The 16677-nt window shown below is 38.1% G+C and overlaps 1 protein-coding gene across 1 annotated transcript in view; it reads right to left on the minus strand.

Annotated features, from left to right (window-relative positions):
* Positions 1-16677, minus strand: part of LOC110967362 (gamma-aminobutyric acid receptor subunit beta-2) — a 69410-nt gene that overhangs the window by 16787 nt on the left and 35946 nt on the right. The window contains exon 5 of the mRNA XM_051937490.1: positions 11590-11672. Within this exon, the coding sequence (XP_051793450.1) occupies positions 11590-11672 (83 nt within the window). The remainder of the gene's footprint in view (positions 1-11589; positions 11673-16677) is intronic.

Below are 16677 nucleotides of genomic sequence, written 5' to 3' on the forward strand. Positions count from 1 at the left end.
TGGATGGGCAGACAGACAGAAATGTGCAAAAATGTTAGTATTTACAATAAGGTACAAATTGGTGGTATTTGCAATAAATAGAGTGCAAAAAAAGTACAAAAAGGCACACCATGAAACTAGTATTAATAATAGTGAGCATATAGGACTGGTGTGGTGCATGGGTCCAGGATTATTGGTTTATTGCACTGTGAATTGAGTAATGGTGACTGATTTCTGCCATAACAAACTGCCAGCACACAAAAATTACACTCAGACCTGTGTATAATATATATCTACAGTGCAGAGGAGTGACTGTGTAGCATGGTTTTAACTATAAACACATCAGAGTCATTTAAATCTTACTCTGACCTTCCTATTTTTGAGCATCCTCTTACCCTTTCCACCTAACTGTACCGTTTCTATGTCACTGAGGCTCACCTGGCAACTTTCCCTCACTTTGCTCTCATACGAAACTTACTGTGTCACTATGTTTGGCACAGATAGATTGCCCTGATTTTCATCATTCATGAAATTAGCTGAGACAAGCAGACACAGTGAAAGGGAGGAAATAGTAGAAAAAGAAAGACATGATCTTTAGTATGTTTATTAACTGTGATAAAATGGGAACATTCTTGACTGTTCGGCGGCTTTAGAAGCAAACTCAAGCTCTTAGGATGACAAAGGAAAAAGAAATGAGTGTGACAATGTGTATTTTATGCTGGCACAAAGGCTTCTCTTATAGATTCCAATGTCTGAGGGAGATGGCAGACCAAAAATAAATGAAATTGTCCACGATAACATCAGAGGAGATAGCAATACAATACTAAAGCTATTTAAGTGGGACTCTGGCATATCTCCCTGAACAAATCTGACTCCGGGCCTTTTTATCAAGCTTATGAAATAATGTCTCAGTTGATTTGTTTTAATGGGCAAAGAAGGATTTTGGAAGAAGATAAAACACTGGCTTTGATATTGCTCTGGGCAAAACATAATCAGGGATAACAAAAGTTTTATTTTTTCCTTTTAGTGGCTATGAAACGTCATATACCTGTAGTGACACTTAAAGACTAACAGCCACAGTTGTTGCAATGACATATGTAATAAAAGTCATGCAAAAACCACTAACAGGGATGAAAACAATCTTTTTATTTGATTTTCTTCACATCTGTGACAGTTTTTTATACCATTAAATTGAACACTGAAAATGGTGAATCAGTGTAACCTTTTCCTACCTCTCCCATCTATTTAAAAAAAGTGACACTGAGGTCCTTAATGACAAAAACATAATAACAATAATAATAATCATGGATTTTATTTATAAAGCACATTACATTTGTGGACAAAACATGATATATAAATATTATTTTTTACTTTCAATGACTTCTCTCTTCAGGTCTACATCAGAACTGATCATAATTTACAAAAATTCATTCATTTTTCAGGATTTGAACCCTTTAAATGCCAGTTTGTTTGCATGAAGTCGCTATAAAATAGTATTGTACAGCAAGATTTTCAGAGTATATATTAACAATTAATGTTAACATTACTAACCTGCCTTTTTTTGTTACTTTACGTTGTTATATGTAAGCTGCCAAACACCTGAATTTCCCTCAGGATTAATAAATGATCTATCTATCTATCTATCTATCTATCTATCTATCTATCTATCTATCTATCTATCTATCTATCTATCTATCTATCTATCTATCTATCTTAATGAAAAAAAGAATGTAAAAATTAATAATTCCTTTTTGATAATCACAAGTTGGGAGGTGTTTAAAACCAACTTTAAATCTGATGCATTATTATGAGAGATGTCCGATATTGGCTGTTTTGCCGATAACCGATATGTCGATATTGTCCAACTCTCAATTTCCGATTCTGATATCTGATACCTATACCGAAACATGTGGGCTTGGAAATAATTCCAAATCACAGATGTATTGTTAGTCAGGCACAGCAAGCTTCTTACTGCAGTCGCACTTGTTTAAAGGCTTCACAACGCAGTTTGATGATGCGATCATTCATAAATGCCGGCGAAATCCAAGCATTTTTTATCGTTTTTAATGATAGGCAAAAAGATGATAACATACTGACTGATATTACATTTTTATGCCAATATCAAGTTGATAATATTGGTGGGCCAATATTTTTGAACATCCTTAATTACTATTTTTTATGACATGTAACTTTTTTTTAAAATTGTTACACTCAGAACATTAAGGACAAAAATGTCCTCATGGGCACAACCCATTGCGCTTCACCGGCCCGCCCGCGGAACGCTTTGAGATCTGCATAAGCATTTCCTTAAATGTCGGAAGCTTCAAACACGATTATATAAACACTATACACCCAAAGAAAGCTTAGATTCTCATGAATCCGCCGGTATAAACCACTTTCAGATGTGATTACCACAGCGGGTAATATAAACACATTTGTCCAACAAACAACAAATAACATAAACAGCACAACTCACCTTTGAAGGCTCATAACTAGTCACAGATGAAAATATTCTACAAAAAAACGGCCATAATCCAACCTTGGACATCCAGACAAAACAAGCCAGTAAAATATTTTGTCCAAAACATGTCTTGAAATCAGTAAACAATCCACAAATAGCTAGTTTTCGTGAACATGCACCTCGTGCTGCGCGTCCCATATTTGGGATAGGCTACAACACCCCCCGCAACCCTACTGAGGATAAAGCGGTGTATAGAGAATGGATGGATGGATATTAGCGAACTTCAGTAGAAATTTCAGGCGGAATTGACTGCAGTGTATAGGGCTACAACTAAATTCAAGTTGAGGTAACTGAACTAAACTGACTTGATAACTTAAAAGTTGAGGATTTCATGTCCGCTACCTGAAGACTATGACAGTTTCAGATGGTTAGGACTTTTAATTAAAAATACCTTTTTGTAGATTGTAGAGGAAACAATAATTCCCATATCTCAGTGTAATATCAATCCATTTTTTTAAGTGTACCAAACAGCCCTTCAGATTAATCCTGAAAGCACAGACGGAGCCAAGTGTACAAAACTTACACATAATGTGTCCACTAAAACTTAACCACATAGTTTGGCCTAATGAGATGTGTCTTGTTTACACTGAATAGTTTGGGAGACCTGAAACTCTTTTGACAGTTTACAGGATTAAAGGCATGTCGGCTTAATACATTTAAAAAGACAATTTGTGGTGCACGGGTAAGCACAGACACATAAAGACACTCATGCTTGTACGTACAATACAAAACATCCTCTTTCTGGCACACACACACACACACACACAAACGGACGCTTCAAATCAACCCCCATGACAGCTACTTGCCTGCCTCTCGCCCTCCCCCACGAGCCGAGGAGGCTACTCCACTCTTAAATATGTCTCAGATGAATTTTTGATTCCGCCAAGTTCAAAGCCACTTTTATGTTATTCCTGGTGTCGTAATTAAAAATGTCTTCAAACTTCTGCAGTACACACAGTGAGCTGCAGCCGACTGCATGCCTGGATGGGGACGGAACATCTAAAGATAAGATAAATAAATAAGCCACGCAAGCCCAAGTGTAGAAACCATTCACACCCCAGAGGATGTCTGCTGGTTTCTAAAAATGGGCTCTGATGAGCACAGATCGCAACACAGAGATAGAGAGTGGAAGTGGCTCTGTCCATATGATGTGGCTCGCTGGTGCAGAAAATATAACTATTGCTTGGCAGAGATGCTGTAATGAATGATAGTTTCATTGTGAGTGCGATATTAATTTTAATGTGCCTTTCACTCCACACGCAGAAATAAACAGATTCGTGTTTGGCTGTTTAGGCATGCATGTTTGAGGATGTACTGGCGACTGTAAGTTTGTGTTTGCCTTTTTCTCGCAATGCTTTTCAAAGAAACTTCACTCAAAGTCTCTATTTTGCTGTCTGCTGAAGAGCAATTTACGGTCACGAGTACACTAAGTAAGTTAAAGTAGCTGATCCGAAGCTGAAAGAAAAACACTTCTGGCCAGCGTTTAACGGCTGAGCGACCGTAATCTTGTCATGATTTATTGAAAAGGTGCACAGCTGCTGTTCTTGTGAAGTCAATGTTTTACTGTAATCAGCATCCAGCGAAGGCAGGGCGACTCCACAGCAGCACATATATTCTACAATGTAAACTCCATTACTGTAACAGTGGCCCACAACATGAGGCGGGTTTAACCTTTATAAATAATGCAGGGAATGGTATTTCCAAGCGCCAATGTAAAGTCTAGTGTGACCTACTATGCTGGCTGAAGTGTTGGATTACGCATACATCATAAAGATGGAACTAATGCAGGGTGACGCGGCTTGGCTTGCAAGGTGACAAACCCAACCCCTGTCTGCTGCTGCTGAACATGAGGTCAGAAGTGAATTGTATTTTTCTTTGCTGACATGTTATATTTTCTTATTTTCCTCTTCTTTTTCTGTATTTACTTTGTTAATATTTACCATATTTAGTATTATTTTAAGTGCAACATTAGGCTTTAAATCCTGATGTATCATTTACTACTCCAAAAAAATTCATATTGTCAGTTAAACCTTACATTGTGCTGTTTTTATAACGATTAGGGTCAATAAGTAATTGCGGGACTTTTTGTAACATAGTTGACAGCTATCATAGTTGACATTTTTGCTTGTTTTCAGGCGTAAATTCAACATGGCTGCCTATAACCAAACACCGCATAGCATTTTTACAGAAAGATTCTTCTAAATATTATATACACAACTGAGTAAAAATTGAAAGTTCTTTTTAAAGATATTGCAGTAAACCTGTTGACATGCGATAAATCCACACCTGACTCACACACAAATTAATATTAAATAACACAGAAAGCCTTGGAGTCTTGCCAGTCTTTTCTTCAGGAGGAAGTGACATCATATAGAGCAGGTCATGTGATCTGGAATCAACACACTTCCTGGAGAGGTGTTTTTGTAATGAGTAACTTAGTTGAAAGTGATTTAATTTATTATTTTCCATAAAAAATGTAATATATTGCCAAAAAAGAAATATCTGTCATGATTATCTCAACTTAATAAAAAGAACACAATCAAAAACTTTTCAATAAGCTCAGTTTATTATTGTTTAGCTAATTAGAAGGTGGTTGTTATGAAATTCAGACAGTTATTTAGTTGACATTTCAGTAATATCCAGTCATTTTTTAGTAATAAATGATTGTTTCCATAATAAATAATTATGGAATTTGTAAGGACATGATCATAATGAACATAAAAAACATTATTTTTTTTATTTTTAGTAAAAACATATGCAAGATATATCCCACGGACTTCAAAAGTCCCTCAATTATAAACTGACCCTTTTTATGTCCAGCTGAAGCACTGAGACTCTTCATCGAGGCAGATTTCGTACAGTTATGAAATATTTTTAGTGTAAAGTGCCATTTATTTTACATATACCGTACTGAAGTTACCAAGTGACACACAGTTTTTCGTTTTCAAGAAAGAATATTCTTGCAAAATTCTCCATCCAATATATGAGTAAGAAATATCTGAATCCACTAAACGATTACTTGCTTCATCATGTCTATTATGATTCATTACAGAAAATGCTCAATAAGTAAATCGAGAATAAAATGATACACCTACATGGGATAAATTACTTTTTATTCAACAAGTGGCCGAACTGTGCAAGTTGAATAAAGAAACAACTTTAACACGATTAATACTGTATTGAGATTTTTGTGCATGAAAACTTTAGAAATAACAACAGACTTTACTTTCTTATGGAAATGAAAACAGCATGGCGGTTCCTTCCCCTCTCTGTGCTGATAAAGCAACCACTGTGCCAAAACAGCTTGCTATTGCATGATTAAAAGTTGGTAATTAAACCAGGATCAGCAATTTAACTTTTTGCCTGACATAATTAGAAAAGGTCAAAGTAAAGGGATAAAAGATTGATCTATAGAAGAAAGTTTCTGGATTCAGAGCTCATTAAATCTCAGGCATCACTCAGTGGCTCAATACTGAGGATATCACGGGGAAGGTGGAGGAATCAAACTCGAGTCAACAAACAGAAAAGCGCAGAATATGAAATTTTGATCTTGTGGAGGAGAAAGGAAGGGACTGAGGGTGAAAAAGGGACAGAAGCATAAGCGGCGACCAGGATAGCGAGAGAAAAAAAATACTTAAGAATTTATAAGAGCTGCAGAAAAATCAACCATTCAACCCGATGAGTGGACTCATTGAAGGCAACGCTACATCTAAAACAGTTCAGACCAGCGGAGCTCTCTTTTATGCTGCTGCTCTGTGAGGCCTTCAGCTCCCTGGGCTCAGATGAAACAAAAGAGGGTGTGTGTGTGTGTGTGTGTGTGTGTGTGTTTTTTCCTGCAAAATGTTTATCTGCTACCGATGTGCACACATATATACCCACAGCCACGCATGCATACAGTCATGGCTACTGCTCCCCAGCCAGTGTCTTTTAAACTGGAAAATAAAGCCTGTCACCAAATTAAAAGAGAAGGATGTGTGCTCAGGGTGCTGATGATTAGCTGGTGTTGTGAGGCGCCTCATTTGTAAACAGCCGATGTCCCTCTCCGTCTCCCCCTCACTCTCTAAACTATGTTCAGACAAGTCGTTTAAATGGAGACTCCACAGCATGAGGTAACATTTGCACTAACAAACTCTGCACCGTCTTACCAAAGGCACATTCAGGTTCCCCCTAATTTGGTTTGATCGAGGCGTTTTTACTAGTTGGTCCCTTTTGGCAAGACAAACTACAGATAATCCGCAAACAGTTGTGCCGACGCGTCAGCATGAAGGTCATCCTCTTAACAATAACAGCAGAGGCGCACTGCTGCTTCAGTGTTGTACCAATTTCTCACAGGTCTGAGATAATATGTGCAGCGTTGGTATTTCTAAATGTGAAAACCTGGAAATGAGGCACAAGGGTTTGCTTGTTGTTTTTCCTTTTACTGGTGGAGTAGTGCTTTTCTCTGGTTAATGAACAGAACAAAGAGTACGCGTAAATAATTCTTTAAAAGAAAGTTTATGGATGAATGTTTGTTACAAAAAAGTCATGGTTATAGCTACTTCCATATGCACACTCACCACTATGTTGGTTAGTAGTAGAATATTAGATTAAATAACAAAAAATAAGACTAAATTAGATGCAATCAGTTTACTAGCATAATGTCTAATGTTCCACTCAAGACACTATAGTGTGTTAGATTTTTGAGTTGATTTGTGTGTAAATTTAGCAATTATAACCATAGTTTCCCACAGAGCACAAAATATCACCCTTTATTCTGTCACATTATGTGAGGTATAGCGATATTACATTTAAGTCTTGGTTAAGGGCTTTTGAAAACAGTTTTACAGTTAAACAGATTCATGATGGAGTATGTTTCTAGCTGAATTTTTCAGGCTCTGTATGTTACAAAATCTGGGAACAGCTCTCTTTAATTCTCACTATTTCTGCTCATTTTTCAGTTATGTGAAACGTTAAGCGACAATTCACTATAAGCAGATTTCTAACAGTGAGTATCTGGAACGTGTGCCGTTTAGTGACTGTGTTTACTGAACTATAACTAATGGTATGGCCAAAATATTATTGGCAGACTTTTGAAGTCCATGGGACAAATCTTGCATACATTTTTATTAAAAGTAAAAAAAAAAAAAAAAAGCTAATTTTTATGTTCAATTTTATAATTACTTATTATGTAAACAATCACTTATTTATATATAAACAAAAGACTGGATATCACTAAAATGTCAACTTAATAACCGTCCAACTTTAATAACAACCACCTTTTAATTAGCTAAACAGTAATAAAATGAGCTTATTCAAAACGTGTTTTGATTGTGTTCTTTTTATTAAGTTAACATAATCATGACAGATATTTGGCAACATATCAAATTTTATATGGAAAATAGCCAATTGTATCTGTGTCTGAGAAATCCCTTTCAACTAAGTTACCCATTACAGAAACACCTCTCATGGAAGTGTGTTAATTCTAAATCACATGACCTGCTCCACATGATGTCATTTCCTCCTGAAGAAAAGACTGGCAAGACTCCAAGGTATGTTCTTTCTCCTCTTTCTTAGTTTGTGTGTGAGTCAAGTGTGGATTTATCGCATAACAACAGTGTTACAAAAATATCTTTATAAATAACTTTCAATTTCAATTTTACTCAATTGTATATATAATATTTTAGAAGAATCTTTCTCTAAAAATGTCACGTGGTGTTTGTTTATAGGCATCCATGTTGATTTTAGGTCTGAAAACAGCAAAAATGTCAACTATGATACCTGTCAACTATGTTACAAAAAGTCCCACATTTATATACTGACCCAGTAAATGCCTCTATATGGAGTTATGCAAGCACCACCTCTTTAATACGTAAACAAATCCTTGCAGGAAACTCCAGAACTCAGTAAAAGTTCTTTATTGCTCTTTTCTTGAAGTGACTGTGATCAGAATCACTCATCACCCCGAGTCAAGCATCAAAGATAAAGTCAGAGGTGTAGAGTTCCAGAGAGTCAGGAAGATAACTGGCTGTACTGTCTCCAGTGCTGTGTTATTGGCACTGTTCACAGAGGTCACTGTTTCTGTTTGTATCTTTTGGACGCAGATGGCTTAATAGCAGAGTGCAGTATTTGTGCAAAACTGTAGATGTGAGCAGGTCAACTCTCTCAGACTGAAGAAGTAATATAATATATCATCTGTGCTCTCCTGTATCTTCTGTATTCTTTCAAAACCTGTGAAACTCTCTACTAAGTGGCCACGTTTTCATGAATAATCTAGGAATTTCTGACACTGTCGACCTTACACCCATCCTTACTCAACCAGAAAGTATTAAAGGGAATTCATGGAGAAATCATTAAAAAAATGAGCCTCTGTATAGGAAAGATAGTGGCAGCAGGTCATCATGTACAGTGGTCTCTAATTTCAGGTTCACTTAGAGGTTACAGACAAGCGTGAGAACCTTTGCCACTGAACAGAGACTTACTTTCAACACCCACTTTTGCATAAAGCATGCAAAGTCCATGTGTAAGAAGAAGCCACTAAGAAGTGGCAGTGACGGATGGCCTGGGTGGGGGAAAGGGCAGCGTTGTTGTACCTTTGATGGATAGTTTAGAATTGCTAAGGAGCTATGATGCTAACTGTGCTGTTAGAACTAAAGGACAGAGGGAGGCCTGTGTAGCTAACCTGAGGTCATCTTATCAAACCCACTGAAAAACAAGTTTAATTGGTTTGCTCCCCACTGGTTCCCTTCAGGTATTTGGCAAAACAGTTTTGACACTAGAATATCTCTTCTCGTTTTCTCCAGCCTTCCACAGCCACAACTTCTTTTTAGCATTCACCTTGTTGGAGTTTACCTTTTTACATGCAATATACAGTTTTCAACCTAAAAGGATCAGTGCATTCCAAATCACATTCTCTAGCTTTTTACTTTCACTATATATTGTGGCTGCCTTTACATAGTTTGCATTGTCGCATGCAGCATGTATACTACTGGAATATACTACTTCAATATAACATTGCATCTTGAACTTTCACCCTCTTGCTCATACATCCATAGCCATCTGTAGCACAATTTCAAGTAAAAAGAAACAAAAAAAAAAGTGATTTGGAATGCAGGGTAACACTTGAATGCACCGTCATCTGTCATTGTGACTTCTGTCATCTGTCAAATGAACTGTCATCTGTCTGCGCTCTCTCGGCGGCTCAAGCTTGTTTATACTCGCGTGAGACACCGTGGCGCATGCGACGCAGCTTCAGCTGTGCAGAGGATTGTGGGTCAGAACGGCCAGGAAAGCATGCGGGCTTACATACTGCAACATACAACCGACTCCAATAAGAGATTCTACTATTTTTAGCATACGGCATTTGACATATTACTCATTGGGGCATACTACATCTTTATCTGACATGCTAAACGGTATGGTAGTTTGGGCATTGCAATGCACCCTCTGTGTCGATAAAGGATTAGATTTGCAGTCTGTAATGCAGCTGGGGGAGGCTCGTGTGGCCCTCATGCACCAGGCAAAACACATTCCAGTCCATTAGCTGACGACCATATAGAGCCCTCATGCACTACTGTAACCACACTCGCACAGATCTGGTTGTTGCAGACTGCTGCTGGACAAATGGCCTGTGTCTGAGTACAGAACAGTCTGCAAAGTGGCTATGGAGCTCTGTATATAGCCTTTGCTTTGCATACAGAAAGTCAGTCTCATCTTTAAAAGGAAATATAAAATTGCTGTAAAAGGATCTGGGGTATCAGTGATTTGCAGTCACACTGACACTGGAACATCTCTACCTGCACACTGCTTTGAGTATCAAGCCTCTGCTCAACTTCACTGTCTAACTTCTTGTACTCTGTGATCTTGACTTCACAAAAACTCTAAAACAACTTCCTCTGCCTCTTTATGCTCTAATTCTCTTTGTACAACGGCACCAGCTGTAGCCTTATGGCTCAGTTGCACAATTAAGTGTGGTGTCCCTTAGCCATATATCTACGCACTACAGGCATTCACATGTATTTACTATTATCCAGTCGAGCTCTGACAAAAACGTGTTCAAGTTCAGCTATTTTTCTTTGCAGGCAAATGCAATTTTCCTCATGATGGTAGATGAATGACAAGCCGAGGTCACCATCGTTTTCATCTCTGCCTCGTCTGCCAGCAAATAAATCAGGAGGGTTTTTGGCATTGGAGCAGCAGTTTGCAGATGGGTTGCCAGCTCTGTGGTAACGACGTTTTTAGCATCTTTTTTTTTTTTACCATTGATTAAATAGATGAAAAGCAAAGAAGGGAAAGTTAAAAGAAACTGATGGAAGCACAGCAAAAGTCTAAGGACATATACAAACTTTAGGATGGTTCCAAGGTGCCTGAGAGACGCTCCAACATCCAGAGGACGCCTCTTATGGTGTACTTGTTGTAAATGGCTGTCATTTAATATTAGGCTGCACCTGTGCGCATTAGCAGTAGCTCTTGTTTATCTCTTCAGCACTGTAGATGGTGCACAGACACAAAGTACAGCCCTAGAGAAGGTAGAGGTACTTGAGCAGTGACAAGTGTCTCATTTGATGAAGGCTATCTGGTGTAAATCACGGACCAGCTACACTAAAATACAAATTAGACTGAATAAAACCATTTTACTTCAATTCACAGTATTTGATCAGTCAGTGTATTTGGAACAACAACTCTTCCTGGAACCAATTTTGAAAAAAAAGATCTGTATAGCATTTATATGAATAAATACAATGAAACTAAGCCGAGGGTACATTTAGTGAGAAACGAAGGCTTCGGCTTGTACCAGGGGAAATATTGTAAATTGAATGGAAAGGATTATGTTGAAAATATTAAAATTCTGAGAAAATCCTTGCACCAAAGTAAAATAAATCACAAATTGTTGGGACCCAGTGCAAGCCCAGTTACACATGGTTCCTGACAGCTGAGCGAACAAAGCTGAGGCTCTGTCAGTCTACAAAGACACAAGCTGAGCAGCATATATTTGAAAAGCTGGATTCAGAATTTTAGGCAGCCAAAGTAACTCGGTTCAGTGCCGACAAAGGATAAGATATCAGCAAACAACAGCAGAGCATAATTTACGAATAAAGGAAGGAAACACTCACAGCTTTCGATCTCGAGGGTGCAGTTTTGCTCGTCCAGCGGATACCTTCTCAGGTCCATCATGCAAGCGGCAGTGGTAGTGATCCTGGAAAGACGCGACACAATCATATGTTCAAATCACTGCGCTGTGGATGAAATTTGAGAAAAACAAATGGCATTTTTCAACAGAACAAGGACAGTGAAGTCCAGCATGCTGGAAACAAAGATAATTGAGAATGCAAAAGGTAAAGGTACAGTAAATCACCACTAGACTGCAGTTTAGTCATTTGAGGACAGTTGATTTGTGTTTTTCTGGAAAAAAATATGAGGCTACCTTCATTCATCAAAAATTCTGCTCACCAGTTTTCTACCAATGTGATGATGACTAACTAAACAAGTCTTCAAATCTTCAAAAATCTCTACAGGTAAATGCTTAGGGGGGGGTTGCGGCGCTGGTGGTGGGAATTCCACTGGGGATTATAGGGCCGTAGCTAATCCTTATGTCCCAGTTTTAGCATTGTTTGGATAATCCTGTGGGTCCACCTGAGATGTGAGTCACTGCAGGGATCAAACTCTGTGGGACAGCAGTGACAGCAATAGGCCAGAGATAACAGTCAGAGTGTTTGTACTCTTGACAACTGCATGTCAAATTGTCATGGAATATGTGGGATGAAAGAGGAACGTGTTACAAGATGACCAAATCTTGACTTTTCAAGTTGAGATTATTGCTACTACTGACAGCAAAAGGATTTATAAAAGTTTGTCATACATTTTTATTTATTTATTAGCCTTATAATTAGCTGCTACAACAAATCCATTCTACAAACTACATGAAATCACCTAATAATCTCCTCTTATGTTTCATCTCTTAGTGTTGCATTGGTTTGAGTGTATGATTTTTTTAAGCTTTTGTCCATCCCTCCCTCTCCTGATTTGACAGACAGCGCTTTGCTTTGCGAACACTATTGTTCCAGAGTGTAAAAAGTTGCATGAATAAACAAGAATAAAAGAGCTCGTAGGAGTTTCTTTTATGTTTGCCTACACTTTCCAATCAAAGCTCTTTTCATGTTCTTCACTCCTGAAGTCTTACTTGAGAGGGAAACATATATAAGACACTGGAACAACTTTACAGAAACACAGAAAAAACAAACAAACAAAAAAGATCTTAGTTATTGCAAGGTGTTGATCTTTTAGCAAATTAAATTATCTCCCTTCTGCATCTCTAGACACCATTGAAGTTTAATGGCTGTTGTTTTCAGAGAATACATTATGTATCATACACATAAATAGATGTGTCAATGTTCCTCTGAACATTGTCTGAATCAAGGGGGTTGTTTTTACTGTGCAACATGGGACTGAATAGGACTCTGACACGCTGCCACACACACGATATCTCATCATAGCACTGTGCAATATAGAAATGTGTCCAAGTTATCATTCCATTAAGAAGTTTCATCTGAGTAAGTACTTTCAAAGACTAATGTAAATCATATTAGCCCATGGCTGGCTGAAATGGGCCCAAGTTTTCATCTCAAGCACCTGAAGTGCCACAAGTCAACACTACCTGCCTCTACGGAGCATGCTGAGGAAAAAAGATCAATAAAGGCACTAGATCTTCATTTCAACCGGGACGGCCTCGGGGGAGATTGTACGGACGGATACAAGAGTTCTGAGGTAAAAGAGACTGTGGAGCATGAAGCAGGCCGCGATTAAAACATGTCATGATTCCAATACAGTCAGTGATGAGAAGCAACCAGAGTACACAATTTGGCATTAATTTATTTTCATTTTCTTTACTTGTTAATTTCAATCTGTGGGAAAACACTTTGTATTTTCAGCCTGCATGAGCTATAATAAACAAATGCGCCAAAACCCAACTTTAAAAGACTCCTATTGAACCAAAATGTCAACCTCAGCATCAGATGAATTGTTTGAAACTGAGCTGTATTTCTTTTGTATTATTAAGACCTGCTTCAAAAGCCCAGCTCTGATTCTTTTGATGTGAACCAACATCAATAGTACATTTTTTTTATAACTCCACTTGAAATCCTATTACACCTTTCTAAAAAAGATAACGTATTGTAAAAAATTAACTGCAAATGAAATGCTCTGGACGTAAATGCTTTTATAATAACGGCGGTGGCCGAGCAGCCGCAGCCATCTGCTCTATTGCTCTCATCCTATCATATTTTGTTTATATACGTCAGCATTAAAGCCTTTAGCCGTCCGGTCACTATCAAAACAAATAGACAGGGATGGATAATAAGGGATAATAACAGCAGCCAGCCATGAGTCAATAGATAAGGTTATGTTGTCCATCAGACTTTGAAGTGAACATAAGGGCGAGGCTGTGAGTAATAGGCTGCCATTCTTCTCCTGGCTCAGGTCTTGTGTGAGAACTTGACTCCCACTGAGAGAGTTGCCACAGAGCAGCACAGCATGGTGGGTAATCGTCTAGGCACACCTGACAACATAGATAAATTCGTGCCAGAGGAGAGGCTCATCTTGAGTCCAATCCTGTGTGTTACACAGCAGAGATAATCACCCTTGTGTGTCTCTGGGCAGCTCTATCTCTCTCTTCTGCTCTCTACTGTCTTTGCTGTCTCATTCACAAATCTATTATTCGAACAGCCGATAAATGTACTCGCAAACCACACATTTCTAAAGACTCACAAGACTGCATGCCAGACAGCAATACAAAATACTCGATGCGACATTATTTGTCAGCAAAGACTTTGACATGATTATGCTACAATACTTTCACAAAGCTCCTGTGATCAGTCGGTGGCATCCCATCATCTGTGTCTAAGCAACCGAGCTCACCACAGGCAGCATATGGTGGACAGGTGGAACCACACCTACTCAAATCTAACCAGTCCTTGGGGTAATTTTGAGGTCAGACACGAATCAAGCGGAAAAAAATCGAGAGAAACAAAGAAAAATTTGTTCAAACTTGAACCTGCAATTCACTCTGTGTGTCTGTTTTCTCAGCTTCAAGGACAGTTTACAATTTATCTGTGTTGCAAATTGCTAGTTAGTGGCACTGGTTCTTGTTGGCGTCCTCTTCAAAAGCAGACCTTCCACATCGAGCAAAAGAAAATTCCAAAGATCTGTTTGTACTTGAGCCTCATAACTACTTAGCCTTATAGTGCTGAACTACTGCACTTTGAATCTTCGACACATAATTACGGCAGAGCTCCAAGTTGTGTGCAACATCCTACTTGGCATACAGTCGAATGAGCAGTAAAGTAAAAGGTATTTAGTTTAAACTGTACATTTAACTTTAACATCAATTGACTGTTTGCTTTATAATAGATTAAAGGGTGGGAAAAAAAGTCTACAGGTGACTGAATAATAAAACTGATGAGATTATGAATCGAAGAATATGGTCCAAGATGGTAAAAAATAACTGAGGGTTCATATCATGCTCCTTTATTCCGTTTGTCTTTCATTTATTCTATTTCTCTGATTATCCTGAGCTCTGTTACTGTTCTGGGTTTGCAAAGAGGTTGGACAAATGCTGTTCTTTTCCATTCCATTTTTATTTAATCAAGCAGTCTCATTGAGATTAGAATCTCTTCTCAGAAAGACCTGAGAGCAAGAAACATACACGAGAACACAATCAGCAGACAGAAAGAACACGAAGCAATAAACAGGGAATTAATAAGAACAGCTACAATCATAAAACAACATAAGCTAATAAAAATTTAAGATCGCCAAGGGGAATAGAAGTATCGAGTGTTTCAACATGCAGGGTAACCGAATAGATGTATAAGAGTCCCTGAACATTGTTCTCTGTTCTGTTCTTTTCAGGGAACAAGAACTTTGTCTTGTAACTTGTCATTAATGTGATGAAGGTGTGTATTTTAACCCTAATCATGAACTCTTTCCTAAACTTAACCAGGTAGTTTTGGTGCCAAAACATAACTGAACAGCGATTGACAACAAAACTACAATCAAACTGTAAAGCAAAAGAAACTGTATAAATAGGGATCTAACACGGGACACAAACTTCTTTCTCAGGAGTTCTGTGAGTTTTTTTTCACCTCTAGCACTCCCAACTTCTTGTGAAATCATTTAAAACTGGAAAAATTGCTACAAATCTTTTGAATATTGGCACAGGGGCCTAGGCCGAAAATAATTCCTTGTGCGTTTTTCTGAAATGTCAGAAGATTTGACAAAACAGCAATATTTGATGCCTTGGGCGTGAGAATGGGTTGGATATATGGGGTTTAATTGCTGAAATGTTTATGAGGCAGCATGACAACACAGAATATGTCTATGAACATTGACTGCCAGAAATTTTACACCTGGAAGACAACAAGCATCATTTAATTCTATAACAAAAAGTCCAATCTTGAGGCAGATTTGGCTTTTGTTGCAGTAGAAAAGCGCAAAATCTATAGTATGTCGTGATTAAAACATTCAAAATATACAGTTTGCAGTGCTTGGCCATTTAAGCTCCTTAAGAGGAAAAATAATTACATATGATAAGGCTTGTAAATCCTGTTTATGTCTTCCTGGCAAGCTGCCTCTTGCACTCAAACAGTATCTATGATGTGCAGAAATTCAGCAGTACAAAGCAAAACTTCAACAACCTTATATCCCCACTGACTGCCACAGAGGTTTCAAACTTTGAACATGATCATCGGTATTTTTTTTATGGACATACGAGCAATATAGGTAAATTCTTTCTCCAAAATCCATATGATTGGAGGGCAGCAAGGCAAAAGAGACCACAGGAGTGGAAATGATGAAAAGAGAGGAGATGAGAGAACATTTGAGTTCAGAGGATGTCAGGTGAGGCGGTGAGGGGGGTTATCACAACACGGCCTTTTAATGCCAATAAATGAGTTCAAAGGGAAGAGTTCGAGCATTAACATGCTGTTTCATATTACACACCTCAGGGATTTACGCCCCCCAGAGTGTGACGGGAAGGTTGTTTGAGCCTAAGAGGTTTAGATGGATTCTCCTTTTCTTTCTCTCTTGTCCCCTGTCTTTGTCAGCATTTATTTCTCTCTGATGGATTTGCTGCTGGTGATGGGGCTCTGTGGCTTCCAAGTGTTTAACCAAGGAGTAAATTGCCGGTTACTTTCTGACAACTTTCTGAT

The sequence above is a fragment of the Acanthochromis polyacanthus genome, chromosome 17 (genome assembly GCF_021347895.1).
Source record: "Acanthochromis polyacanthus isolate Apoly-LR-REF ecotype Palm Island chromosome 17, KAUST_Apoly_ChrSc, whole genome shotgun sequence".
NCBI classification, from domain to species: Eukaryota; Metazoa; Chordata; class Actinopteri; family Pomacentridae; genus Acanthochromis; species Acanthochromis polyacanthus.